The sequence below is a fragment of the Telopea speciosissima genome, chromosome 1 (genome assembly GCF_018873765.1).
Source record: "Telopea speciosissima isolate NSW1024214 ecotype Mountain lineage chromosome 1, Tspe_v1, whole genome shotgun sequence".
Classification (NCBI taxonomy): Eukaryota; Viridiplantae; Streptophyta; class Magnoliopsida; order Proteales; family Proteaceae; genus Telopea; species Telopea speciosissima.
Window position 1 is genome coordinate 20,876,053 of NC_057916.1, and position 17,111 is coordinate 20,893,163.

The window sequence follows — 17,111 nt, forward strand, 5'->3', positions numbered from 1 at the left end:
CAATAATAGTGCTTTAACAGTTACTTGTGGGAGTCTGGTATATATAGGCTAGGATTTCATGTTAGGACACCTGAGGTTTGGGATGGACTGGTCTTTGGTCCTCCAAGCTTTCCAAAGTAAATAGACTTACTATACATATTTAGCTAAGGAAACTTTTATGTGAATTAATTAGCTTTAACTTTAGTTAGCTAGTTAATCAGTTTCCTTAAAACTAGACATGGATATTTTCTTCTGAGAGTTATAAACTTGAGGCAAACGAATTAGGGAAAATATCTTCAGTATTTGGAGGAACAAAAAGAAATCAAGGTACATGGTGGTGGTATTGGGTTGGAAAACAAATATCGTCTTAGACTTGGGCATTCTGAAAAGGGAATAAGCTTTGGATGTTGAAACTTGAAGCTTGAATCAAGGCAGTTATTCCACCTTTAGAAAGATAGCCAGATTTCCATGTTGCAACTCTCTTCTCCATTTTTCCTACCACCATAGAGTCGTTTAGGCTTGTAATAATCAGCACCAAGGGAGCCCAAAATAAGTAATAGGAAGGGTTCCTACTTTACTGCCCAACTCATGAGCTATCTTTTCCATGTAGGCAATATCACCAATAGCATAAAGAAGGACTAGCAAGAGTTTATCTTGAGGCCTTTGATCGAGTGAAGAGTCTTAAAATGGTTCTCAGATTCCTTAACTGTCTATGGGAGGATCAGTAAAAGATCCAATTGTAAGTGGGTAATGACCAGTTTAACTTTTTGGGAAGTTAAAAAATTAGTGAAAAGACCTCTTTGAAATGGTAGAGTCAGCATTTGATTGAGGGCTTCTACTATTATAATACAGTGATACAAAGAAATTTAATCTCTTTTCATCTAGAACATCCAAAGTTCACTAAAAGAGCTGCATGGATTAGAACTGAAAATTTGTTTGTGCAAAGACTGTAGAGCAGTCTCAACTTCCTCCTTAAACTAAATTCCATTCTTAAATTAGAAAATATGAAACCCAAAGATATATGATCGAAGGCTTTTTTAAAATACATTTTAAAAAGGAAATCAGGCTTTTGATGTCTTTATATCATATCAACACATTTCTTGCCTATAAGCTGACCATCTTCTATTTGTCTACCTAGTAAGAGAAGCAAGCTGGCTTTTTACAACAAGTGAAGACCAAAATGTTTTGAGCCTGTATAAAGAACTTTAGAGATTGTCTTTTGGATTGCTACTTAAGAGATTTAGCACTTGCTTTTTTTTGGAATGAAGATCAAGAAAGTATAGTTCAGTTCCTTTGCAAAGCTCTGATCTGATGGAACTCTTTGGAGGTTCCAATCACATCTTCTTCGACTGTATTCCAACAAGCTTTAAAGAATTCCATATAGTAGCCTTCTGGGCCTGGGGATTTTATTCAAAAGACTGAAACTGTTTCCCACTCTCCCAATTCCCAATCTCTCGGGATGTTTAGTCTCTAAAACTAGCTCTCTCTCTAAAACTTGAAACTCCATGCTTTAGATCTCCAAATTTCCAAAAGAATTTGTCTTAGTCGGATGGCTTTGATGCTACTTTGTTGATCACACTACAAGAAATTAAGGTTTTACCTCAAGAAACCGCCTCTAAAGCTTGTGCGGGTGGTAATAATAACTGCCTCTAAATGCTCTGCCACAAAGCATTAGAAGCAGTTTGACTGACCTCATGTGTTTGGGTCATATTGAGTCGGTTCATAGTAACAATTTAAGCTGTCTCCAATAATTCAATAGTTCTAATTGTATATAATTAAAAAAAAGTGGGAAAAGAGTGTCTTTGAGCCTTGCCAGTAGCATACACTCCCCTCAAAATAAAAAAAATAAAAAGAAAAAGAAGGAAAAAAAAAAAAAATCAATGTGAGGTTTTGTGGGCTACACTAGCTGTTCAGAAACCCTTCCCCTTAAAAAGAACATCTTTGACTGCAATCAGCTAGAGATGATAGCCGCACCACTCCTCTGCATCTCCCCTCCCTGCCATCTAAACTGATCAAAATTTGAACAGGAGGCTAAAAAATACAGTCAATTACATCAAGAACGACAATAAAACAAAAACGGATAATACGTGTTTTAAACGTTTAGTTTTTTCAAGAATGGGACCAAAAAAACAGTAATATACACGTTTTAAACGTTTAATGATTCCATCGTCAAAACAAAAAACAGAGAAGATTCCACCAATGACATGCCATATTAGTCATCCAATGAGATAATATGATGATTTTTTAGCTAAGAATTCTAAAGAGGAGAAAATTTTTTTGAGAAGAAATTGGAGTGAATAAATCATGAATACATAGTTCAATAAATCATGATGGTCCCATGCTCTGACGGTGAATATAGCTAAGCTTAGAAGTTGGTGTTGTGTTGGGTGAGTGGAGAGATTCCCACATCGATGAGACTAGAGAGTAAAAAGTAAATGCTGGCTTATATAATGGCGTGACTTGTCACTTTAAAGGCAAAGATTAATGGTTGTGCATTAACTACCGTAAGTGATAGCTATAAACTCTACTGTGGCATTCAATGTGGGTCATCTTTGGTGGCTGAGTGGTTGGCGGTGAGAGCAAGGCTTCTTCATGCGATCAACAGCGGCTTCACTGACATTATTGTCGAGTCTGACTGCTCCTCACTTATCAATCAATTGAACTCATGCTCTTTCGACTTCGAGGTTCTTAATATATGCAACAATATCTCTCAACTAAGGGAGTCGTTCTCCTCTTAAAAAAACAAAAAACGAGATCCGTCAATATTGTGGCGGATTTCTTGGCTAGATCTGCCTTGTCGGCCTCATCTTCCGATTATTTGGCCTAGTACCACCTAGTGGCTTATTCAGTTTGGATTAGCTGATGCTACTGCTTGTATGGATGTTGCTCTTCAATGAAATTTCTTCCTATCGAAAAAAATAAAACAAAAAAAACTCTAAAATTGTAAGTGACAGCTGTAACTTCTAAAGTTAAAATGTTATTAAATGGGTGGGATTAGTATAACTGTTTTATTAGTTCGAATAACACGGGAACGCATTTAAATTGCGTTTTAGAGCTTTCAATCCAAATATCGGCCGGATGCGTTTTAAACCGAAAAAAACTGTTTGGCCGTTTTATTCGCATTTAAAACACATTTTAACTAATTGAGGGTTTGATCATGTTTTACCTATTTTAAAAAAGTGTAATAATTGAATAGACGGGAGAGATTTTAGGGATTTATTTCTTCTCAAAAGAGTTTAATTATGGAATTCAAATCATATCTCGTTTTTCATGCGTCTTCTACTAAATAGGTTACAATAAAATAGTTCTCAACTTCAATTTCAAGAGTTTTTATTTGCTGTTATAATTGGAACATTGTTGTGCGCATCGTGCGGTGGAGTAGCGATCATGTGTGCACAGTGAGCTCCATTGTGCACACATAGCCACTGTTACGCTGCATGATACGTACAGTAGTGCTCTAGTTACAGCAGCGGATAAGGGTCCCAATTTCAATCCAACTTAAGTGGGAGGCACTGGCTTTGCTCCCATACTCTAGAATCAAGGTCAAGGTTTCTTTCCTTCTTCTGCTAAGATAGGCAGACTCAAAGCATCGAAGTTCCCTACGAGGTGCGGATTTTCTGTTTAGTTGTGGAAGACCCAACTGCCATGGAAATAATGTTTCGCCTTCACCAAGATATCATCTCCAAAGAAACCATCAAAACGATGGAGTTCTTCCCCGATTCCCCTGATGCCAAGCACATTGCAATCACTACTCCCATTCTTTTGAGTTAAAATTATCCAAATTCTTCCCTTTCTCATTATAAATGCCCAACCAATGCAACCCAAGCATGGGAAGGTATACATGATACCATGGATCTTTTTTGGTATCATTTTTCATTTTGTTAAATATTTATGCTTTATACAATGCCACTTGTCTCTAAAGATAACCGGTCTGACCAATCAATTGGGTCACTTGGGTTTAAACTGCTAATACTTTTGACTAATTAAAGTCTAATCTCATTTTGTAAATTAATCTCCAATCACACAAAATAGTTTTTTACATAAGAGAAACCCAAGCATTCCTTGTATATTCATTAATAATAGAATAGTAACAAATCAATTTATAAATTGGTTTGCTACCCCATTACCAACAGTGATGAACTGTTTGAGTCTTTGAGACGATTGTTTCAAATACTCTCCAAACGGTTGTTTATAAGAAACTTTCCAGATATGAGATGATGAGAGTTATGGTTTACTCGTGTCTCTATCAACAATATAATCTCTGAAAAATCGATTTGTGTTTGAGACTCAGATGTCATTACACATTGTAAAATTTTGACCCTTCTCCACTGATGGATTCCTCAATCCGTTCATTGGCTATTTGGCTCTGCCTTAGCTTGTGAGGGCGCAAAGAACCATGATCATTCAGTCAGTCCATCTGCGTGATGATTGGACCATAAAATATTGAATTAAAAATAAGTTTAGAAATGAACATGTTATTTGTGTGCGTGTGCTCTCAGCCATTTCAATCTATACGATGTATGTTTTCCTCTTGGACTAAAAAATATTGATTTGTTTAGACGCAATTCAACCTATATGTTGGTTCATCTGAGGATACTCTAGATGATGATGATGATGTTAGGGGTACGATGTCATGTATTTCAAAAGGATCGATAAGAGGTCATAGGCCTCAAGGCGGCCCCAGAGGCCGTTTAAAGCTATATGAATATTTCGGTAAAATTCCTATATATGAGAAGGGAAAAAGTTTTTTGTCCAGGGGTGTGGCCTACGCCAGCACTCCCATGAGTCTATCTCTCTCTTCCCCATGTGAAAAGACACCTCTGCCCCCTTATTTTAAGAAAGAGAGAGATGGACACAAGGGAGTGCTGGCGTAGGCCACACTCCCGTACAGAAAACTACTTCCCATATGAGAAACTGAAAATAAGACCAAAACCTCAATAAATCGTATATGTATTCAATTTCTGAAAGAACTGAGGACGGGGAAAGGAGGTGGTTTTAGAATCGATTCAATAAGGAAAATGAATGAGAGAGAGAGAGACCAAGAACAGAGTTTCTCCTATTTTGTCATCCTCGATCTCTGAACCCGATGAAATTAAAACGAGAACGTAGAATGTAGAATGGGGGGGAGAGCCCGTTCCAGAAGAATTTTTATCCTATGCAGTAACTGTACGGTGTTGTATTGCATCGTGCGGCAGCTGTAGAGGCCATGTGCACCATGTGGGGTCCATTGTGCCACATGGCCTCTGTTGCACCGTACGATGTAGTACAATGCCGTGCAGTTACAGGAGAGGATAACGATTCGTTCCAGAATGGGGTGCATTTGCCGTAGCATTCTAAGATTCAAGAATGGAAATGCAAACCAAATGACATTTCCGTTGTCTTAGAATGAGTTCTAGACCCTAAACCCGTTCTGAGAATGCATACCAAACACCGTTCATTATTGGCGCCGTAAATCTTGGTGGAAGGAAAATATAGAAAGGTCAAAAAATAAGAGAGAAAATAGAGATTTGGCTTTAGGGACCAAACTAGAACTTGAATGAAGAAGCCCATCTCATCTTACATAAAAGAAATTTTGAGGATTTGAATAGTCTATTTTTCATTCTTTTCGCTACTCCTTAAATAGAGTTACAAGTGATTATCACCACTAACACTATAACTCCCCAATAATTTTCCTTACAATCTCAACCTTACCCATCATCTATTACAATATTACAATAACTCTACTACTCCATTCTATCATTAAAAAAAAATAATAATAAATCTACTATTCCATCAAACTAACCACAGTATTACAACTTACGTAATAACTAACCACTATTAATTTAAATTATAATTACATGACCACGTAAGCATGTGTCCGTAACAAGATGCTTGTAAAAGATAACAATGGTACAGAATTACGCTAAAACTTAACCCAAAAAAACAATTGCGCTAAAACCACGGAAAATTATTGCCCCTAGTACTGGGGGCAGTACTGTGCGCATCATGCAGTGCAGCACCGCCCATGTGTGCATAGTGGGTCCCATCGTGTACACATGGACAGTGCTGCGCCGCACGAGGTGCGCAGCACCCCCTCCCCCCAATACTGGGGAGATAAGGACCCTAAAACCACGCTTACAAGTACTCTTTTAACATGTAAACCCATCAGACTCTGAATTGTGGCATCTACTAATGAATCTATGTGATTCATTCTGATATTAACCGATAGAATTAGAAAGAACAGCGGAAAAAATAGAGGGCTAGAGGACGGGGGCATGTGAGATGCTTCTTCAAAACGGAAACTTTCCATCACTCATCAGCCTTCGTTTAATACTATTGACACCTTTTTATCCTATATAATGCTAGTTTTGGTTTTTTCCACTCTATCCTTAATTTTCTCGGTGGTTCTATGTTCCTTTTTTCTTTTTTTTCTTTTTTTGTGATTGCACCATTTGAGAGTTCATTAATATACAGCTACAAAAATGAAAAGAGAAATAAAACCTTTGTTCAAGTTGAAAGCCAATCACTACTGCAACAAAAACTAAAAGTAACCATCTTAAGTAGTCAAAACCAGTCCTCAATTTGAGAGTTTAATACTTTATGTATACACAAATAAATAAATAAACAAAATAACAGTCCAATGCACGTTTTTCATTTCTCTTGCTGATCATGTTGCTCTTTTTGTTGATTTAATGGAACCTCTAAGTCCTACAAAATATCCATAAATTATTAGCATGAGCTGAACTTTGCATTAATTCCAGTTTCTTCAAATAAAAAATCATTTCCTTTTGTAAGTGATATCTCTGTATTATCCAATGAGATAATTTTAATAGCTTGTGCATGTTTTACAACTGTCTGTGACCGAAGTAAAATTGGTTTCTCTTCTGATACAAGAGGATATGCTCACATTCAAATTCAATAACCATTCATAGCCCATTATTTGTGAGTTTAACCACAATTCGTGCTTTACAGTTAGTTCTTGTATTTGGACGACTTTTTCTCACATAGATATGCATATCCACTCTTTGAAAACCTTCTTTTGAGCATTGAAATGTTCTTTTTCTATTATGCATTTCTGCATGCTAAAACCAGTTTTTTGCATATATGAATTATGGGAAAAAGTTCTTTGTCCGGGAGTGTGGCCTACACCAGCACTCCCATGAGTCTATCTCTCTCCTCCCCATATGAAAAGACACCTCTGCCCCCTTGTTTTAAGGAGGAGAGAGATAGACCCAAGGGAGTGCTGGCGTAGGTCACACTCCCTTGCAGAAAACTACTTCCCATGAATTATAGAAAACATATGTTTGTTCATTTGAATCAAATTCCATGTTGAGGAAAGGAATATTATATTCTAAATCTTGAGCTTCCCCTGAAACAAATGCATCGTTAAGTTTCCCCATCCACTCTCTCCCTTCTACAATTTGTTCAGTGTTTTCTTTGATTGTTTCCTCTTCATGACTCACCTCTGAGCTACTTTCACTATTAGTTTCCATATATAGCTTTGATAGAACAATACATAACTATCAAATACAACTATGAAGCATGCAAAATACTTATATGAGAATGGAAGAAATTAACAGACTTTTAATTAAAAAATAAATCCCCTTTCAAAAAATATATATATTTTTGGGGATAGGTAAGAGTAAGGGTGTCAAAATTAAGCCGTAGCCAGTTATCGAAATCGAACTGAACCGTTTAAACCAAAACCGTGAAATCGTTTACTAAATGGTTCGGTTATGGTTTCGCAATTGAAGCTGTTTAGTTAAAAGGTTTGAACCGAACTAAAGCGTTTAACCAAATAAACCGTTTAATACTCTTAAATGTACATAAATGTGCCAAAAGCAAGCAGAAACCGTTAACCAAACTGAACCATTTAAAACAGGAACGTGAAACTGTTTAATAACTAGTTCGGGTATGGTTTCAAAATTGAGACCGTTTAATTAAATAGTTTGAATCAATCTGAATCGTTGAATTGAAACCGGATCGTTTAACACCCTTAGTTAAGGGAGAGGGAAGATGTGAACTAGGAGGCTTGAATCCATGACCTCCTGGTATTAATGGACTTTTATGCACCACAGGCTACCAAGTGCACTAGGTTCTTGTGCAAAGGAAGAAAAAAAAAACCCAATTTAATCATTAGAATGTTGAAGATAACACCTGATAACATATATAATTGTTGTTCTGATGGAATCCGATCTACAAATACTACAAATACTACAAATAGGACCTGAGAAGACCATTAGAATGTTGCCCATGTAGAAACGCAGTTTCTAAAATTAGATCAGAGGGCAAACCAAAAAAAAATAAAAATGCTACCCGTTCCAATTTAGGCCAGTTCAAAACAGTTTTTAATTGGGAAATATAATGGTTTTGAGTAAAGGTGAAAAATCATAGAGTACCATAATAAAGAAATCCCCTTCTCGAAATGGAAATCTATCAAGTAATCTCTCTGTTCCCACCTCACTGTAGACGAATTTGTCAAGTAAATAAGAAAGGAGGAAGAGGGGAGGAGGAGAGGATTTTTATTGCTCCATTTCCTAGGCAGGTTCATTTCCCCAATTTCTTTTGATAGAGGGGGGCTGAAATAACCATCCTACTCCTGCTTGAGTGGGTACACGTACACCCCCACTATTAGAGGAACTTGGGGAAATGGAGTGGGCAAAAACTGGAGCAAATAAAAATACCTGGAGGAAATGAAACAGATAAAACTAAGGTTTTTATCAAACCCCTCAAAATGCCCAATTGTCCAAATGCACACTTACCATTTTATCATTTACACATGCTCCCCTACTTTTAAAACATTGTAACACTTTACTCCAGTCCGTTAGTCTGGACGTTAAACATTAGTTTTAGAAAATCTAATGATCAAAATGCCCTTGTGACAAAAACCCACCAAAATTAAAGAGTAAAGTGATCAAATTGCATGCCCTCATCTTCCCCAAATCGTTTTGGGTTTGAATTTCAAATCCTAAACCATTTGGGGAAAATGAACCCTAAAATCAATGAATCTATCGTGGCTCTTGTCATGTTGATCGATATGATTGGGTTAATGCTCAATAAATGAATAAAAGCAAATATATTCATAATGCAATAAATTGATCTGAACCAAAAAAAAAAAAAAAAAAATTTGAAGAAATTGGGAGGCAAAATTGTGATTTTGGTTTTGTAAATTAGGTCCATATATATTTTTGTACTCAAATTAGAAAGTTTACTGTTGTGTAGTTAATTACTTATATTCTTCTTTTTTTTCCCGTAGAAATTAATACTCATTTCATATACTTTTGTTGTATCGTATGATATCGTCTTTTAACTTCAGCTATGCAATTCTTGGAATATTTAGTTAATTTTGTATTAGAGCGAGGAAAAAAAGTTGATTTTATTTTATTTTATTATTATTTTTTTAGTATAAGAGAAAGAAACAGTTAATTGAAATGATAGCTCAAAGAAGTTTCTAATGCGTTGAGTGAGAAGATTCCAGTGGAAGTTGTTCCACAACATTATCAGCATCATCCCATTAGAGGAGTAGTAGATTTCAATGCCTCCTTACGTACCGAAGCGGTCATTATCGTCAAGAGAGACGAAAGCGAGGGAAGTTCGTACCATGGAAGAAGAACTTAATAAAAACTTATCGAAATCATCAAGTTAATTTGGTTTCGCAGATTTTCGAGACGAGTTGAAGGGTGATTTTAAAAGATTCAAGATTTCGATCAAAATTTGATGGTTTCGATCAAGATGTTGATAATTTCGCAAGTTTCGACACTTATGTCCTTCGAAACTTGGGGAAACCTGGCTCAAAACCGTTACAGACACTTAAGTATGCAATAACCAGGATAGACACTCATTTATGCCTAATATCCTTTAGGTACATGTTTTTGTATAATCTTTACTTAAGATATTATTCATAAATAAGCAACTAACCCCTATTTGAATCTAAAAAAAATAGTTAAAAAATCAAATTTCAAAAGGAAAAAAATGTGAACCCCCCAATTCAAAAAGAAAAAATAAATTTTTGACGGTGAATGTAATTTTTAATTTTTTAATGTTGGGATTTTTCTCAAATCTAAAAATTTCATAAATCTTAATATGGTAAAACATTGTTAAAAACCGAAACTGCGATAAAATATTCATTTGTTTTGATGTCCAAAAAAATATTTTCAAGCGATTTTGACAGCATTCACACACATCAAATTAAGTTTGACCGGTACTCTTTCAATATAAACCATGGAGAAAATTCCAGGTTTTGACCATGATATTGTCGAAACCGTGATGAACTTGGTTTCTGGCTGGTCGAAACTCGAGTTTTAGAACCTTGATTGGGACAACTAGATGTTACTTATTTTTTTTGTCTTATTTTGTTTATTTTTAAATTTTTATTATTTATATGGATAGGAATATGTTTTTTCCATCCGCTAGTAAAGGGAGATGTTCTACCCAAAAAATAGTAAAGGGGGAGGTCTCATTCCAAAAAAAACAAAAAGGGATGTCTAATAAAAATTGCAATTTTTACTTTATTTTTGTGAAAAGAAAGCTTAAATTAATATTAGGGACAAAAATTAGGAAATTACACTCTGGTGTATTTCTTCTTAGTGGCATCATTCCGCAAGAGCACGGAAAGGGCCTCTGGGAAACCATCTATACAAAGGGATAGCTCATGAATAGAATGCATAAACCCCGCCAAGTAATCAGCTCAACTGTTGATCTCACGCACGTGATGGGCGAAGACACAGCTATGAAATGAGTCCTTCAATCCTCGTATATCCTCAATCAACCACATAGCATCCCAAGGGATCTGATAAGCCCTACAATCATCTGAATTGCAACCAAAGAATTAGACCGAACATGCTCCTGCTGAATATTCAGTCACCTGGCATGCAAGAGACCAGATTTGATTGTTTATAGCTCCACACGCACTGTGTTATCGTCTCTGACATCTCCTGCAATTGAAAAATAGGTTTCCCCAGATGGTCCCGTCCTATCGCTCCATACCTACCCAAATCTTGCCCCACCGATCCATCACAGTTGATGGCAATCCAACCGATGGGAGGGGGAGGCCAAGAGTGAGTGCAGATACTTGGATGAGCAAAGGAGGCCTTGATACGCCACCAACCAAAGAACTCCCTGTTTAAGCTATTATCCAAAAAAATTTGGACCATTGCTCGATTTGTGCATGTCAATCTTGCGCAGGGGCCATGCAATAACGGGAGTTATCGAAATCCAAAGTGGTGCCGCCGCCGCCAAAACCAGAAAATTGGTTCCAGCGACAGTAATCAATTTACGAGCCGCACTGGTTTGGTATGGTGTGATCAATTCAAAAGCCCAACAAACGGAGTATTTGTTTGGAACACCAATACTTGAACCTTAGACCTCTTGATAATATCAAGGATATCACAAACCCCTGAGGCAATGGAAAAGCTGGTAAGAAGTGGAGTATTTTCCTATTACTTTTCTTTTTGGTAAATTTATTTTCCTATTACTTGACAGAGTATTCCTGGATTCCTTCATACTCGGAATGGTTGGTTGGCAACCATGGTTTGAGGTATCAGATCGGATTTGAGACCGATCCTGATATTGATTCGATCCAGCTGTATGGATAGGGGTAAAAATATAAAAAAATTAGTTTTTTGTTTTTGTAAGGGTGAGGAGAAAATGGACCCAAATTGTATTTCAAAATTAAATTTTGTAAGGATCGGAGTTTCCCTCCATCCAAGGTGAAGGGATTCTCACCCTTCTAAGTCGTTGATGTGCCCCTAGGGCCACCGAGGAGGCATTGAATGGTCCCTAAATGTAGAATTGGGTTGGCAAGGATCTTGGTTGGTAAGATTTCAGTCTCAGGGTCTCTCAGTTTGCTTATTCTTTCCTGTTGTAAATCTCACAATGGCAATAATTCACTAGCCCATATAGATAGTTTAATTAATATGACAGCTATGGATTGCATATATAGAGCTTATGTTTTGGCAGGTTGAAGAAATACTTGTCACTCATCTAATTTACAGTTCTAATGAATTTGTCAATGCATATCTATCATCAACAGCAAATGCGAGTCAGCAATCGACTATCTCATATGTTGCTTGTGTTCGACCTTCTCATGGTTTTGTCAAGTTTAACATTGTTGGCTCGCTGGCGCATCTCAGGATAACCCAGGTCATGCAGGAATTGGAGGAGTTTGCTGAGATCATAATGGATGCGCTTCATTCAGTGTTTCAGGTATTGGGTCGGTTTAGCACTGAGGATAGTACCTAATTACTTGACCCAAACCCGACCCTTTTATTCATGTGGCTGAAAAATGCTAACCCCAAGGTATTATGGGTTGAGTACAACAGCTTCGTTTGGCAAATCAAACCTCCAAGTAGGGGTGTCTAATGTCAAAAATATACCTGAACCGACTAAACTAAACGAACCTGATTGATTAAACTCGAAACCGGACAGACCGTTTATTAAACAGTCTGGTTTTGGTTCTAGATTGTGCAATTTTTGGAGTAATATATCGGTCTTGGCCCAGCCACATTAACCCAGTAAAGACTGAAGACTAAACTATTAAGGATAGATTAATGAAAGCAGACAAAAGATGCAAACCGACTGATTAAGGACCAAGTAAGATCAATTAACGTAAATAAATTAAAGACTGAATTATTGACTGGTCTCAGTTAAGGCTTTGTGGAGGTTTCAGTCCTGGGCCTCATATGTCGAGGCCCAATAAAGCCCGACCGGAGCAAAACCGGCTAGTTGACACCCCAACGTACAAGGAAGGGGCTGTTTGGTTGCTCCAGGCAAAACGTTCAGAGCTCCAAGATATAAATGTTTTTTCCTCGACAGAAAATAAATGCATTTTTCTAATTTGTCCTGTGGCAACAAAACACATAAGCAGAGCACACCTAAGTTATCTAAAAATAAAACCTGGTTCACAAAATGGGTCAAGGATATTCACCAAAAAAAAAAAAAAGGGTCAAAGATATTAAAGATTAGTGTATCCAAACAAGTATGCTATTTCTAAATTGTGGAAAGAAGCATCCAAATGGCATAAAACATTTAGGTGCTCCATCAAATGAATGATCCATTTTAGAGCACTAAGTAGTAATATCTCACCTGTAGCTGGATTTAGATAAGCACTATAGAGGAAAATCTTTTTTTTCTTCTCCATTTGCTGCACATTTGATAGGTAGCAGGATTCTGATCAGGTTAAATGGTAACATGGACCTTTATTACAAGTTAGAACTTGAGGAACAAAGGAGACGCCACACATACAATGCTTCTCTCTTCTCCCATTCCTCAGTGTACCAAAAATTAGGCCCAAAGGTGTTTTCCTATAACAGTTGGTGCCACTTTAATACAATAGGGAATGGAGGAGAAAGAAAAATGCAAGACCTCCAAAGCTACTAACACTGTCATGTTTCACTTTCACAGACTTCCCTCTGATGGCTTAAAAATCTTTCTCACAACATCTAAGGAAATTTTTCTTAGAGAAGTCGAAATATTCTACAAATCTCACCCACCAAAAAAAGGTCTGTGCAAAACCTCTTCTTCTGGAATAAGGACCACTCTAAGTGGAACAACAAATTTTCTTGTTCAAATTGCCTGCATCAGCTACATTGATGGTAGTCCCTTGACCTGGAAGACTAGTTGAGCTGGCTGCCTCCTGAGCTGCCAGAGCTTTCTTGCTTATGATGTGGTAGATCTCTGTCAAAATAGTATGGAAAGCGTTCTCAATATTGTATGCTTCCAACGCTGATGTCTCAAGAAATGAGAGTCCTTCCTTCTCTGCCAAACCCTGTGCATCCCTCTCTGGTACAGCTCTTAGGTGAGTTAGGTCAGACTTATTCCCTGCCATCATGATAACTATGTTGGAGTCTGCATGATCCCTCAGTTCACGAAGCCACCTCTGTACGTTGTCAAAAGTTTGCCTCTTCGTTATATCATAGACTAAGAGTGCACCGACTGCACCTCTGTAATAAGCACTGGTGATGGCCCGGTACCTCTCTTGACCAGCCGTGTCCCATATCTGTGCCTTAACAGTCTTTCCATCCACCTGTTTCAGAGAATAAAAGAGTTATCATACTGAATTGCTTACTCACATTTCACAAGTATTGGAATCTATTGTGGGGAGACTAGGAGAGAGACAGAATTTTATTTGTGTCCATGGCGCAGGTTTTATTAGACATAAGTCCATGTCCCTCCAATTTCTAAATCAAACACATGGGCTTAGACAGTGGTAGAATGCTATCAGTGTATTTCTCCCAACCCAAGCTAGGAGAAAACTGACTAGGTTCATTGAGCAATTGAATCCTCTAAGTTCTACTGCTTCCGTTCTCTCATCTGATGTACATAGATAGTTGTGTTCTGCAGTAATTTACATTGGAACTCGATTTTGCATCAATAGTAGCTTTCTTTTTCTTAGATGCTAATTGATTTTGGAAACTTTTCATCCATTTGGATCAAGTTCTAATGTTTTGCTAATTAATCGAAATTATGGACCAATGTCAAGTTCTCCATTGACTGCAAGACCAATTCCAGCCCTTAGTTCTATGGAAATATTAAATGGAATGCTGGGATACTCTGTCCAGGATCCTCCTCAATTCTAATGTTTCCATCTCCAACTTTGGGGTTGCACAGGTCATTCATTCACTTCAAAATCCCAATCTAGAATTTTGAACATAAATAATGTTGTTTTAAATTCCTTTACAATCTCAAAAAATTTAACGACTGCTCTGTTGATTCAGTCCTCAACAGGCACAGCACAGAGTTAACCACTTAGCTTATATGAACTACCAAAATGTTTCACATTCTCGTAAATAGCAGGTGATTTTATGCTAAATTTGGAAAACAAGACCTGATGGCATATGGCACCCAATAAATGAAAAAAATACTTTCGAGTACGGGAACAGGAACAAGACAAGGCTCACTACAATACATGCATTAACAATTCAAGATTGCATAAACGAAACGTAAACAGAAGAACAACAAACAAGACCATGTTGCCGATCTGGTCGTCCATCTCGGAGTCATCATCATCATCTTTGTTAGAGGATATTAGTAGTCTTACTCCATAGATAAAAAAGGCTAAAGAAAACTATAATCATCAGAAAAGGAGCCGGATCACAACGACAAAAAAACGCACCTGCAAAGTCTTCGTGGCGAATTCGACTCCAATGGTGGATTTAGAATCCAAACAGAATTCATTACGAGTAAACCTCGAGAGAATGTTCGATTTCCCAACACCAGAATCTCCAATCAAGACAATCTTAAAGAGATAATCATACTCGTGATCAACCCTATGAGCCATGGCTTGGCTTCTTCTAAATATTCTCCACCCTACAAGATCCACTCCAAATTCAGAACACCGAAAATACCAAAGAAACGCAATAATTCAAAGAAAACACAAAAAAAAGAAGAGGAACTCCACTTGCATAGACAGATCCGATCACCACGGAAACTTAATAAACCCTAAGAAGAGACGTCGGGGAAGGGGGGAAGAATCAAACATACCCCAAAACGAAGTCAAAACGATGGAGAAGAACCAGAGATCGTGATGAAAATGGTCTGTAAGAGAGGCAAAGTTCGATTTCCAAATTCCGTCGTCGACTCAGATGAAAGAGATAGAGTTGATTCTTTGACAAGTTGCAGACGTTTAGGTCCGAAAGGAAATCATGGAGGAAGCGACAGGCAGAGGAAGTCCGTCCTTGCTTTCCATAGCCAATGAGAAGAAACAGAAAAACCGACTAAAGGGCATTTGAAACGGCCTATCAGGGAATTAAATGAGTAAATTTCGGAATTCTATGATCAATTTGAAACTTCTAAGGATTAATGTAATGATTTGAAAAGGTGGAGACGTATTTTTGCGGATTCGGCGCACGTTATCGATGCGATATTGCGATATTGCGATATTGCGATTTGCGAAGCCTGTGCCCTAAAACCAACCTGGCAGCCGTATTCTCAGGATTTTCATTTTGCTTATTTAAGCGTATCCCTAGGATTCACACGCAACAACAGCAGTGGAATTCTTGGGAGGCAAACGCCATGAACACTAAAACGCTGTTTGTTTACAAGGGTTTTGGTGGGATGAGACTGCCGAGTTGGAAAAAGAGAGAGAAGTGCATGGTCACTGCACGAATTTTTATCCTGACCGGTATAATTGTCCAGTTCCTCTCATAGGAAAGCAGAAATGAAGATTTAACCTCACTCGGGCAGTGTGTTCGGGTAGGGGGTTAGGTTGTCATTTTTGGCCCCCTATGAGAGAAATTGGACAACTGTTCCAGGCAGGGAATCGGAGAGGACACACCACAAGATCTTTATATAGAATGTTTGGTGAGTAGATCTGTCCTATAGCTCTTTGACCACGTAACGGACAACTTCAAATGAAGTGTATCTCCCATTGTTATTGTGATTCCTCTCAATAGTTGAGAGGGAAGATTAGTATTGAGGTTCAAGGACTATGTAGACAACTTTGATTCTAGGTAATCCTAGGTTTTGTCCGAGGAGAATTCTACGTATCCCTAGTGCGGTTTAGGTGAACTGCCCATTACCAATTGCAGAAAATCTCACTCTAAATCTTAGTTCTTTTATTCCATCATTTCAATTACCTTCAGGGCATCATGGGAGTGTTCACACTATCTTAGACATCTCACCAAATAGCTTGGAGCAATGAAACCTTGCCAACAATGAGTTCATATTCAATTTGTTATATCTCATTCGAAATCCAACGGTTTTGAGTTTGTTGCTAATTGAAGTGGGGTGGCTCAAGAAGAGTCTCCAACTATAAAATAGGCTTAGCCCATGTCACAAGGGTCTTTGTTTGTAGTTATTTTTTTTGATGAAATTTGTTTCTGGTTTTTTGAGTGTTAGAAAGAGTTAGTCTAAAATTTTAGTAGTGCTCATGAAGGTGTTCTTTTTCCAACTTAGAGTTGTCTTCTTCTAAGTTGTGTACGACCTCCAACTTGGCCCTTGAGTAGTCTACAAGTTCTGATACTCTAAAACACAAAGTTTTTTATTTTATTAGGTACACTCAACGTTATCAATAGACGACCATAGGTATACCATCATTGTTTTAGCAGAAAAAGTGCATTGGTTATGCGGTTCTCCCCTAGGCATGGATGTATGTACTCTTCTTCCATGTTTAACGAGTATATTAGGCTTAGGATGTTGTCTACTAACCTTAATTC

At 37.5% G+C, this 17,111-nt stretch overlaps 1 protein-coding gene across 1 annotated transcript; it reads right to left on the minus strand.

Annotated features, from left to right (window-relative positions):
• Positions 1–13,129: 13,129 nt before the first annotated feature.
• Positions 13,130–15,752, minus strand: LOC122641883 (ras-related protein Rab2BV-like). The gene is made up of 3 exons (XM_043835204.1): positions 15,439–15,752; positions 15,071–15,264; positions 13,130–13,981 (listed from the first exon to the last, which is right to left on the minus strand). The coding sequence occupies exons 2-3, from the start codon at positions 15,233–15,235 to the stop codon at positions 13,496–13,498; spliced, it is 651 nt and encodes a 216-aa protein (XP_043691139.1). The 5' UTR covers positions 15,236–15,264; positions 15,439–15,752; the 3' UTR covers positions 13,130–13,495.
• Positions 15,753–17,111: the final 1,359 nt, after the last annotated feature.